General features: G+C 40.5%; 1 gene segment (V, D, J or C); it reads left to right on the forward strand.

Moving 5' to 3' along the window:
* The first annotated feature begins 765 nt into the window (after window positions 1-765).
* Window positions 766-2,018, forward strand: LOC109934715. The segment is given in 2 exon segments: window positions 766-821; window positions 1,609-2,018. Coding segments are annotated over 2 exon segments (456 nt in total).
* Window positions 2,019-13,532: the final 11,514 nt, after the last annotated feature.

The following is a 13,532-nucleotide window of genomic DNA, read 5'->3' on the forward strand; positions in this document are numbered from 1 at the left end:
TTGGCTCTGCTTTCCCTCCACAGGTGCAGCCAGACTTGTTGAATTTCTGCAGCAATTTCCGCTTTGTTTCAGATACAAAAAATGCACAGTTCTTTCTTTTACTTCAACCTGATTCGGTGTTGTTTATCAATAGTGTGAAACTCTTCTTCTTGTTGTGTTTTTACGTGGATGATTTTTTTCTCCCCCCAGAATACACACCGTCATGAAAAGCTGGAATGGATGGAAGAGAGACGTACAGGCAATGAAAGACAACGAGTTTGATAAAATGAACCGAATGACATAAAAGTTCACTGAGAAAGAGAATGGAAAAAATAATTCCACAGCCGTATGTCTCTACAGAAATTAACAAACATCACCTGTGCGTCTCTGGTGGGAAGTCAGTCAAAGCCTAATCCATCAATAAATCCGGTCTGATTAGTCACTGTGTAGAATTTAGCTGAGGACCTTCATCGGCATTGCACCTCCACTTCTTTGAGTTACATATTTCAGATTAAGGAACGCACTGTCAGCTTTGTTAAATACAAACCGGTCGATATTTATTCTTTTCTTTCGCCGAACACCAGACTGTGAGGTTTCTGCCAAATACATCGACCTTTGAGGCGAACGTGACACACAAACAAGCATATGCCGTGTCAGCAGCTGCTTGCTGTGAAGGAAGTGACATCAGGCGCTCTTAGCCAATGATCTCAGGTTATTTTCTCTCTCTTTTACTTGATAATTTGCAGTTGCAGGTTTGTGTGACACAATGAAAACCCATGGAATCAGAGCAGCAGTGATGCAGTTCCCCATTTTCATGCTGATCTCGTTGACATTCATTGTCGGTAAGAAGTTTTACACTGAAGGAAAGGGTTCAATTTCTCTAACTCTAAGCGTGTACCAAACGAGTATTCTTTTCACGACGTATTCGACATTGGTTGCATTACACTTGGGCTATTATGAACTGTTCTACTCTATATCTTGCAAGAAGAAGAAAGTGACACACAGCGTTTAAAAGAGCGATTAGAGTGATGATCCCAGAGCCAAGATATAATCGCTTTCGAAATGTGCGATCCACCCTGTGATGCTTCATCGGAGTCATAATCATGATCCAATCGAAAACTTAAGGGAATCCCGTTTTCCCTTTAGAATATGGAAGTCGGTTGCTTAAGGAGTGTTTGAATCAAACCATAACGTCATGAAGGGGACGTCAGCTAAACGGATGATGAAGAGATGGAAAGCTGGACATGCTGCTAAGATTAGAACACGGGTGAACTTGGATTCTCGTGTGGATTGCCTACACGGACATTGGCCAGTTCTTTTTTTCTGAATAAGGTCTGGTGTTAAATAGAAAACAAGAACAACAAAATAAAACAAAATACTGGGAAAACTCCACACAGCTGGTAGCATCATGGACAGAACAGAATTAAATCAAATTCTGGTCCTGTAAGCTATCTTCAGAACTGAGTTCGCTGGCAAATGGAGTTGTTTGTGTTTTATTTTCTCATTTCGCGTTCAAATTCGTGTCTAATTTCATTCTGCAGCAAATGTGAGTTTTTTTAAACTGTCAGTTCGAACTTCGTACGAAAAATTTATTCAATTATTCTTGCTTTCTCCAACCATGTCTTCCAGATTTTAGCGATGGAGTTTCTGTCACTCAACGGGATCCCTCACTCACGGAAACAGCGGGAGAAGATGTCTATTTAACCTGCACATATACTGGCAATGTTTATGAATTACTCTGGTACCGCCAGTACCCTGGCAGAAAGCCCGAGTTCGCAGTCCGGAAGGTGGAGAGCGGCGGTACTGAATTTAAGTCGGATTTTGCTCAAAAGCGGTTTTCCAGTACAGTCCAGCGGTCAGAAAAGTTATTCCGATTGACGATCTCGGAGCTGCTGCTGTCTGACTCCGCTGTCTACTTCTGCGCAGCGAGACTCACAATGATGGGAAAGAGTGAAAGACTCGTACAACAACTGCTGCTGATTTCTGGGTCACACCTGCTGCCCGCTGTAATCTGTTTACAGCTGGTCCTCACACAGTGACGCTTCTGTACATTTCTGGTGAGGGAAAACTACGAGCATAATTCACACACATCATTTAAAATCGTTTACATGAATGACTGAATCTGACGTTGGCACTGACTGGATAAAGGAACAAACGACTGCTGTTTATTTAGGGAACTCCACGAATTCGCATCTGGCAGGTGGAAAGCAAATGCTACAGGTGGATCGATACCTGTCCTCGCCTGGCAGTTTCAGAAAAACCTCTCTGCAAAGGAACAAGCAGTTTTATTTGAAAGTTCAGTCTGGCGTAGACACAGAAGACTGCCGAGTGAATGTCCTAATAATTCACATACACTGATTACAGATCTCCCAATGTTAAAATAACTTACACATATTAATTCCAAGTATAGATGGTATTAGCGGGCGCATTTTATCACGATAGAGAGAGAAGCGAATCAACAGAGATGAATACAGATGTGACTTGTGATACAGGTCTGGTGAGCTCCAAGTTCTCGAATGGTTGTTGGTTGACCAGTAATCAGACCGAGGTCAAAAGCCGAACTGAAAACATACCAGAAAGATTGAATGAATTGTTTTTTTGGAAATCTACAGGAATCAAATAAAGCTGTTAGTGCTGTTGTCATTTTAGAACGCGCCCCGCAGCGATCTGTAGCTGTTGCTTTGTGCAACTTCTTTACCGGATAAAACACAATGTCAGAAGTTGTAGAATCGAAAGTAATTGGATAGCAATGACTTTAATTTGTACGGTGTACATTCTCTAACAGCATACTTGATTTCATAATGTATTCAACGTTAGTGAGGAGAGGAAACCTTGCCCAGTGCTGCACCTGTGTCTCTCGCTTTCGTAATTACTTTGGTTTAATTGGATTCAGCGCATTCTTGTATAAATTTCGGAAGTAAATGTTATTCCCGACTCTGACAGGGACAGTGTTTTTACACCGGGTTACTTCTGTTTCCAGTCAATGTGTCTCTCAGCCCGCGGTAATACACCGCATTGTCGGCAGCTGCAGCTCATCAATGGTGAAATTCCCCTCAGTTTTCTGAGCTTCCAGACATGCAGAACATCGAAAGCCAACGCCAATTGCTCTGATGATCTTTTCGTGTTTAGTGATGTAGATCAAGAATGTCGGAGATTGACCAGGGCACTGAGAATGCAGTTGAAATGTAAATGAATCAGCTCTGTTTGAACAGTGGAAATGAATGGTCACTGCATTTTTTTCTCCTTCGGTATCACTGTAACCGGCTGTAGTGAAATCGAGACTGCACCACTAAAGCCCGTAGAAAATTAAAAATGACAACGAATAATCAATGTTAACTAATTCAGTGCATATATTGCAATGCTGAGCACCACAGGCAAAAAAAAAGTTTGCTCCACCCATATTCCATGCAAGTGAATATTTTGCGACTCAGAAATTTACCAGTTAGGAAAACTGTAGCAGTTAGAAATGAGTAGATGGTAAGAGCCGACTTGTTTAGAAAGCGAATGGTGCGTTTGAAAATTGGGAGGTAAAGCCGAATATTCTCCCCTGAGAGCTGATGGTGGCTTTAAGCTAAATTGTTTCAACTGAGTTTTGGGAAGATGTTGAGTCATATTCGAAATCACTGCTGATTGGTTCGTTTCTGGCAGGTGCACCACGCAACACCCAATGAGCTCACAACGCTTCTCTTCTGAAGTCAATGACGTCGGAGAATTGGTCGCAGATACACACAATCGTTAGTTCAGAAAAGCATTTGGCCCTTTAAACATGCTCTGACATTTAATAGGGCAATTTGCAATTTGTGAAGCATCCACCCTCCCGCATAACTTCTGAATCCCTTTTCCTTAAGATCACAACACTGTCGTCATGGTCCGAAATAAACTGAAAATGACTGCTGTCCCGTGATATAACAGAATGACGAAATGGGAATTAACGCCCACGCAGGTTCTTAAAAGTGCCAACACTTGAGTTTGGCCAGTGATAGGAATCGATGAACGTTGTTGTCGTTTGGTTGCCAGAGACTGCCTGAAAAGAGTTGTCTTATAAACAAACGACACGATAGAGAAGGATTCTATCGAGAATGTAACTCAGAAAAAGATCTGTGTAAAAGCTGTCTGTTCTAACTTTTGACAATATGAATACTTCATAATGGAGATCACTGGTCCGAGCCAGTGAGGTGGTGTTTTAATATTTTCATCTTTTTTAACGGATTGACCGTGCGTCTCTCACGGTGTGGGCATCAATGCGCGGTAATTATGTAGTAGAGTGTATGACAAGTGCGCTGGCGGTTTTTTATGGAGCTGTATTCTTGTCTTGGTCCAGATTAACGGAAAACTGGCCAGAAAACCCTAGAAATGGATTTCTCTTTCCCTTCCCGAATCTTTTCAGCAAATATCTTAGAGTTACCCCGGGATACAAGTTTTACCAGAGATTCCACCGCATTTTGTTGTGTTGCTGGTGTTCAATGTTGGGGACTGTCCATCATGAATTTTCAATTGAAGAAGGCATTGGGAAACTAATCTTTGGCCACTCGTTCCTGTAACAAACATTATAATGTATGAACAATATATGTGTAAAAAGAAACAAAAAAAAACAATGAAACACATAATGGCAAATTCAGCTCACACTCACTGGGCAGCATGAGCATTGTTATCGGGAAATCACGCAGTGAATACATTGATCGACTGTAAACAACGCATGGTTTAAAAGGTTGGATCTTGTAGTCTTATATCATTGACTGAGACCAGATTAGCGGCAGGCTTTACTCACTGAGAAACTCAGCGGCATTTCTCCAAGCCGCAACAGTCTGGTTTTGCAGATGTGATGTTAACTGTGGACCAATCATCGATAGTTAAAGAATTAACGCAATTGGTTCTCTGCAATCTGATTGTTTCTGAGTCTTCCTCACCGATACTTCCCGCTTGCCTGGATGAGTGCAGCCCCAGCAACAGTCAAGAAGATGGACACCATCCAGGACAAAGCAGCCCGCTTGATTGGCACTACAACCACAAATATTCACTCCCTCCACATTCGACGCTCAGTAGCAACAGTGTGTACTGTCTATAAGATGCACTGCAGAAATTCACCAAAGATCCTCAGACAGCACCTTCCAAACCCATGACCACTTCCATCTGGAAGGTCAAGGCCAGCAGATATATGGGAACGCCATCAACTTCAAGTTCCTCTCCAAGTCACTCACCATTCTGACTTGGAAATATATCGCAGTTCCTTCGCTCTCGCTGAGTGAAGAACCTGGAATTCCCTCCCTAATAGCATTGTGGGTCAACCCACAGCAGGAGGACTGCAGCAGCTCAAAATGGCAGCTCACTACCAGCTTACCAAGGGCACCGAGGGATGGGCAAGAAATGCTGGCCAGCCAGCTACACCCACATCCCACAAATGAATAATAATAATAAAGAAAACATCTTTCTCTATCTCATATTTTCGGATGTTCAGTCTCATTCTCCCTTTAACTAGACATTATGAATTCGAAGCATTAGTCATTAGTGAAAGAGATTCCCAAATAATGATGATTCTAAAAGAAAATAAATTCTTCCACAAATACATACTAAATGAGACTCCGTCTTCTGAAATAATCCCCCAACCCATTTTAGATTATTCAGCAAGGATAGACGGCCTGCACAGTATCTGCATTATCAATCCCTCCCAGGATCTTACATGCTGCCAGTCTAGAACCAGATTTTCGTATATCGTCTGAGGCAGAGGTATTTAAAGTGAGATCGAGAGAATAGAGAGGGAAAGGATTGCATCTTGGTGGGCCACAAATGTACGAGCGGCACACTTGGCTTAAAGAAAGAGGTTTTACAGAATCTATCGGAGTACCAGGCACGAGATTATGACGCAGAATGTCAATGGTCATACCGAATATTTCGCTTATTCCTGGACTGCATGGAATTGGGGAAAAAAAAAACAATTTGTAGAGATGCGTGCTTTGCTGAACGGTTGATGTGGGAGAAGTCAAGAGCCAACACTGGCACAGGGAATGTCGGATTTTCACGATGAGACAACATTAATCTAAACGATGCCGAGACTTTTGCAAATGCAAACGACATAACTCAGTGAGTAGAGATATTTCAAATTAATGAAGTAGGGGCAAGTAATAAATTTTCAGAAAACATGGCAAATCAAAGAATCGAAAAAAAAATCATTTTAATATTGCAAAATGACTATTTGATCTTGGCATAAGAGTGTAGAGAACACAATTTTAAGAAAAAAATACAAGAGGCAAGACTACAGGATAAACAAAATCTATAAAGCGTTCAGTGTCCCTGAATCTGAATACCCATTATATTCACAATGGAGCTGGTAAACTAAATGTGCAAATAAAAAATGAATATGCACAATCTAATAGCTTTTACAGAGACACCTCTAATAAAGAAATATATGGAATGATACCAGAATGTGAAAGGCTACAGCAGATTTCTGAGGACAGGAACATAATTCATGGTGGAGGATAGCTACGTTATTTAAATGTACCTTTAAGAACAATAGAGGGAACGATCTAATTAAATCAACCTAAGATGTGGAACACGATTGGGTGGATATTTGGAATTATAAAAGAAGAAAAAAGTGGGTATTTTGTAGAACCCATCCTCCACCTCTCGACAGGAAGTAGGTGCAGCATAAAGCCAGAAATAATGTTCATTTTTCAGAAGTGCGAGCTGATCACGAGATATCTTAATCCACATTTATACGGTGTCAGTCGGTCAAGGATAGTCCAAAATAAGAAGCTCATAGATATTTTTTCAATATCGTCTATTTGAAAAGCTCGCTGTGGAGTCGACCGGGAGAGGCTTGGCAATGTGTAACGCTATCGGAGTAAACAATGACCTCATAATGAAGACACCAATGGGAACCAGTGATCATATGATGTTGAACATCACATTAAAGATTATGGAGACGCTCCTTTACCTTAAACCATGGGTTTTGAGGTATTTCACTTGTTTTACGGCAAATTCGCGCTGTCTGCCAAGCAATCCATTGAGGTCGCATTATGGAGTTTTGGCCAAGATCTTTGTGGCATTCGGTACTTCTCATAATATCAGTATCAGAGCTCAGGGTCGTGCCGATTGTTATTTTGGTAATTTTTTGCGGTACTACTAAACATAGAGGGAAAGTCACTTAGGAATTCAGAAATTCCTGTTCTCATTCCCTCCATCCAAACTACATGGTTGCAGATTATATCAGAACGAGCGTGAATATTTGTGTTTTCAAGGTTTATTGTATTGTTTCATCAATTTCCTCTTCAACAGTCATACCAAAATTTGAATATTACGTTGTTTCCTACAGCTCCAGTAACCATATATAATAGTAATATCAACAATTAGGACAAGCTTCATTTCGATCTATATAATCACCTTTACCATTCTTACAGAGTTTGCACGAGGCGTGGGAAGAGTGGAGTTTTACAGGGAAGAAGTATCCTCTATGTCATGAGTTAATGATGAGGATTGGTTAAGAGTCGATTCTGTTTGATACTCCTTGAACCTATCTGTCTTTAGAGCAGGCAACATTCAGTTGTAGAAGAATTAGAGGTCTCTGTTTCAATTTTGTTGCTGATCTAACTAATGGTAGGAATGGACCGGCAGCAGTAATCTGTCAATTGAAGGATTCAGAACAGATTGCACACAACAAAAGAGAACAGTGTGTTGCCAACTACAATATCGAAATAATGAAGAAGGTATTGCGACGGCAGTCGATTGCAGCCACGTTTAAGGAGTGGAAGTAGTGAAGCTCAGATCTCGAGAAGTCTGTCTACAATTTGCACTTGTGCGCTGTTAACTGCCGAAGACTAACTGAAGCAGTAGTACAGGTGAACAGGAGGTATAAAGTGACTCGAGTAATACAAAATTAGCGAGTACAATAATCATTTAAATTGCCTTTCCTACACTTATTTGAAAGACGTATTTCCAACGTTTTTCACTTCCACATTTTCTATAGCCCGTTTACTTTTACATTGATGACAGTTTCCTTTCGCGGTTTAGCATGGAAACTTTTTCCCTGTTATTTTAGACTCTCTGTTTCAGATAATTTAAAGTATATATTGTCATAAATAAAATTTGACTTTCAATGCAATGATCCTTGTCTAAAATATTGTTGATTTTTATAGATTCCATCACGTGAAATCTGCCGATCAAAAGGGCACAGCTTTGAACACACAGAGACTTACTCCGACCTTCTTTTTGTTAAAAGAAAAAATGGCAACCTCATTTTCTTCTCTGGATCAATGTCGTTTATGTCAGCTGCAATGTTGGTCTACGTATTTTCTCAACAACCTTCAGTTATGCGATTTAACATCTTTGGACCAGGTGAGATTTCCTGCCTGACAGGTCCAGACACGACCGTCTTACTGTTAGAGCCATAACCATTAGTTTTCAAACAACCTTCCCAAAATTATTCCTCACACCTGAACATGAACGCGGGCCTTCTGTCCTAATCGTGCTTTCCTCAAACACCAAACACTTATTCTTCTTTGCTGTTACTTTTATATATTCATGACAAATGAGCATCGCTAGCAAGAACAGTATTTATTGCCCTTCTCTATTTTCCAAAAGGGAAGTTGAAAGTCAACCACATTGCTGTAGGCCTGGTGTCACAAGTTGACCAGACAAGGCAAGAAGGACAGTTTCCTTCCCTAAATAACGTGAGTGAACCAGATGCATTTTCTGACAATCGACAATAGATTCATGGTATGAATTGGACTCTAAAATCAAGATTTTCATTGAATTCAAATTGTCGGTTATAAGTCGGTTTCGTATGTCTCTGGATTAACCGTCCAGCGATAATACTACTCCGAGATCACATTCCACATTGCTTGGGGTTGGGAACTGACCGTTAGCTGAAAATCAATGTTTTAAATTATAATGTAATGACAATCGGACGTTAACATCAACAGTAATAAACTCTCAGTAAACGCAGCTCCAAATTTCTGGGAAAGTCTTTTTGTCATGTTTCTGCCTTGTTATGACCATCAATAAATGCTGAACACATTCATTGATGCAATTAAACTTTATTCAAATAGATACATCCACGAAGAGTGCCTCACCAGTGTCTGATGTGACCGGAACACCACAATCAAGAGGCATATCGAGTGGAGTGAAGTCCACAAAGCCCAATATTCATAAATGAGTGAGGTCACAACAAGGCTGTCTCCCTTCACTGAGTCACTGGCTAATGGACTTGCACAGCTGCAGTAAGTGCGGGCATACTGACCTGTCCCTATGCGGTGTTTGAGGCCACAATAGGCCAGGCATCCTTAAGTTATTGAGGTCACAATGGACGTGTATCCTGCAGGATGTTCTGCAACATTGGGTATGGCCCCTGCGCTGTCTTGATGAGCTCATAACCATAATGAATTAGTTGAACAGAGTCCGGGTTCATTCTCTTCTTGGAAATTGGTTCTCCTCCAATTTTAATTTACTGACAGAGATGCACTCCGAAATGTTTTTTGAACATTTGTGTCCTTATTTAAGAGAGTCTGCCTTGGTTTGTATTCAACACGTTTTACATTAATTCTTCAACGTTTGATATTGTGTTTTATATAATTACCGAGGCAAAATTTCCAAATAAAGGATAGCTCAGAAGAATAGAGACTCCACATAATTACTCTTGTACAAAAATGCTTGAATGGATAATGCAAACTATTTGATACTTTACTCCTCTGGGCCCACGATTGGACTATGTGCAGATCGAGTAAAGCAGACACTGGAGATCACAGTCGTGGCTGAAGATTATCTGTGAATTTGGATTACAACAAGAGAAACTTGAACGCAAGTTACATGCAGTGATATCTGCAGAAACCGATACACCATCCAACAGAGAATTTAACCAAAGTAGTACTATCAGATAACGAGCAAGTTTCCGGACAACGTATATAGCAGCTGCTGACATCTATAATAAGTATGGTTATGTAAGTATAAGCTGTCTGAGTGTGGAAGGTATAGTGGTCTATTCCTGTGCTGTGGGGTACAGCTAAGATAAAAAACGATTACCCAGGACAGCAACATGTCTGAATCACAAGACCTCAACAATATTTTACAGGTACATTCACAGTTGACTGATATTAAGTTGTAATCCAGAACAGGGACAGGCTTCACTGACTGGGAGATGGCAATATTAGTTCAATGCTCAATTTAAAATTATTCCGAATGTTTAGATGTTTGTACATGCTGCAAACTGCCCGAACAGCACCTTTCTTTAAATTGCGAAGTGACTACGAGTCTAGAACACACTGTCTCAAGGACACAGGTGCAAATTGACAATGCCCTGTCCTCTACTGTCGCCGACAGTCAGAAAGTCGACAATATGACAGCTTCTCAGCTGAAATGAACAGACCTACCGTTCGTCGTTGATCACTGGTACTGCTCATTGGCAGTATTTTCTCAACGAACGTTTCAGAGACCTTGTCACACACTCTTCAAGTAGGTGAGACTAGAATGCAAGCCCCCTACATCCGGGTCAGAGATGCTGCCTTTCCAAGATGAGATCCCTTCCACTGAGCCTTATGTTAATGAATCAGAGTACATTTAACTGCTCTGGTGGACAAGCTCAAAAGTGCGATCTTCTCCATTTAGGTAGAAATCAATGACTCAGGACAAAGGGAGCCCTCTGCACTACCAGCAGCATCTGCCAAGAATATATAAAGCAAGAGAGTAATAAAATTTATTCTTCCATATGGCAGATGTACTGTCAGGATCTTCAATTCATTTTCTATTTTTTATTTATAATTTCAAGACATATTCTTATTAAACCTGCAGTGAAGACATTTTATATCTCTTGCTGCAACTCGCTGCAGTGAAAGCATCAATATAAATGCGAATCTCATACATTGGCAGCTCCACATTCTCGAACGAAATCTGTTTCAATGGCATGAAGTTCCCGTTGTGAAACAATAATGCGCGCACTGCTCTGAAAGGCAGTGTCGATGTTTTCCATCTGACATGAATGAGAAGGCACAATTAGTCTAAATTTCAAGTTCAGTATCATTTCAACTGCAGGAGATTCCGGATTTCAATTTCACTCTATTTCTCAACGTCCTTTGCTGACGTGTTGAACCGTATAACAAGAAAACAGTTACCTGATTGGATATTGCTTTGTGTCACTGTCCAGAACATACTGCCTGCAGAAACATGGGTATTAGTTTCATCTTCCTTTCTCTTGCCGAATAACTATTTCAGGTAGAACGTGTTTCACTTCAAACCTGTCTGAGTAAACATGTCGGGACACACCTTTTACTTCTTATCAGCTCTGATGAAGTATCGTCTCGACATGAAACGTTTGCTTGCTCTCTCTTCACGAATACTGTCTGACCTGCTGTGATTTCCACAATGTAATGTTTTAATATATTTTATTTTAATCGTCAACAATTCGGCTATGTCATTTGGTAAATACCAAAATTAAGTTGTCGAATATATTGTTTTATCGCAAGTCTGAAATATCAAAATATTGATTTGAAGGGAGGGAAAGTGTTTGATTGCATTCTGAACAATGTTGATGAGTTTTGTTTTAAATTTGGGACAGAATCCTTTCGGTAAATGAAAGCATACGTCTGGCGAACATTTAGGCATAATGTTCCAGCGCGAGCCGAGCACTCTGGTTTCAATTCTTTAATTTAAAAGACACAGGTCTCATTAACCTACTAATAACAGCTGCTGCTCGTCCTGACCACAACAAGTGCTGGTGAAGATCTAATTCCTTTGGAAAGCGTGGGAAGTTCATTAAAACAATTTCAAGGACTCAGATGATGCACCGTCCTCCTGCACAGGGCAAAATATCACACCGGTTGCAGATACAGAGATGATAAAATTTAACTTGTCTCAACAAAGCATGTTCAACTTTTCGGAAACCAATTCCAATTTTCTCTTACCTATCTGATTCAGTTTGATGTTCATGTTTGGATTTCCGACAGAGGCTATTGTGGATTTCAAATGTGAAATTTCCATTCATTCAACGTTTCACACAAGTGTTGATGAAGCATTCAGTTCACCGCCTCGGAGCGGAGGTGAAGACAGAAGTGTGTGAGCTAGTTGTCACTGGTGCTTGTTTTGATGAATTCTCTGAAATCTACGGACGGAGGAGTGAGGCATTTTACTTATTTTTGATATTCAATCTTCCATTCCTGTTAATGGGAAGCCAGTATTTCAGAATTAACAGACTGAACTGCAAATGTGATATAATTACATCTTTAAAACTTCGCTGGTGGAATAAAATTTCTGTCGCTATGGATAAGGGTCACTCAGTGGAGAGACAAGAAGGGAAAATATTGGAGTACTTTATGGGTTAAAAGCAAACTTTTTAAAACGATGAACGGTTTTTCTCTCTTTCAGTATACAGCTGTTCCTCGAGAGCTGAATTGTTATTTTTTTTTTCTCGGTGTGAAAAAGCCTTCTGGTGTGCTCTAACAAGCATTGTGAGACTGAGTTTATGTAGGGGCTACGCCATAACTCTGCATCAGTGTGGACTCTATAGCACAAAAGTACATGGCGGAGTAAGAGACGATGGCCTTGTTGATTGCCAAATCAGTAATCATCGTGGATTTAGTAAATGTGAAAAATAATCTGTCTGAAAAATCAGGATTCCTGTTTATGATTTTTGCTGAAAACAGATAAACCATGTACTGTGGAGGCTGCCCTGGGAGCTGACTGTACCAGTAAAAATAAGGGCTGGAATCGCTTGTCTTCAAGCTGCAGGTTAGTGTTACATTGCCTCCCTCCTGCACCATCATCTGAGGATTTGGCTGACCTACCGTGTCTTGCTGACTCCATTCTTATTACTACCATTGTCACTTTATTAATAATAACATCTGGGTTACAATCATCTGTGTCAGGGGAAAATGGAATGTTGCTGGGAAAAAAAAGACACTTACTGAAGATTGTAATAATGATGAGGTGCGCTGCGAGAAGATTCATAATGGTGCGTTCCATGCTTGTACTTCTGCAGCCGAGAAAAATGTCTGTCTGAGACCCCTGTTCAAAGCTGTTCCATACGATGAATAACAGTGACTGGTGCAGCGATGTCTCAAGAGTCACAGGGAAGTGAAGGCGTATCAGAGTCAGAGCAGAAAACGCAAACTAAGGGCGGAACTGACGCAGACTCGGCTCTGAGTGAATTCACTGCTCCGTGGGAGAACAGAAATTGCGCGACGACACGCAGCTGCATCCGGATCTGATAGATGTTGAGAAGTCTCTGACAACCCTGACTCCTGAGCAGCAGAGTCACCGAGCAACAATTAAAGTGGGATGGGGCGAAAGATCAAGAATTATACAAAACAGATTGAGTCTGTTCGATTGTATTAATGTCTGCTCTTTCAAACATTCGTGTAATTAGTTTCAGTGCCCAATCTCTTTCCACATTCTGTAGATACGCAAATTGTATTCATTTCTAAGTGTCGAAACAATAATTATCTGAAAGTTATCTCTTGAATCTACTTCCACTTACACCAGAAATTCTACGTTACAACAACATTAAATGTGTAAAAGATTGCATGTTTCATTCATATATTTCATTTTCTCCTGTCAATTCTCCTGATTTTGTT

The sequence above is a fragment of the Rhincodon typus genome, chromosome 42, assembly GCF_021869965.1.
Source record: "Rhincodon typus isolate 14 chromosome 42, sRhiTyp1.1, whole genome shotgun sequence".
NCBI lineage: Eukaryota > Metazoa > Chordata > Chondrichthyes > Orectolobiformes > Rhincodontidae > Rhincodon > Rhincodon typus.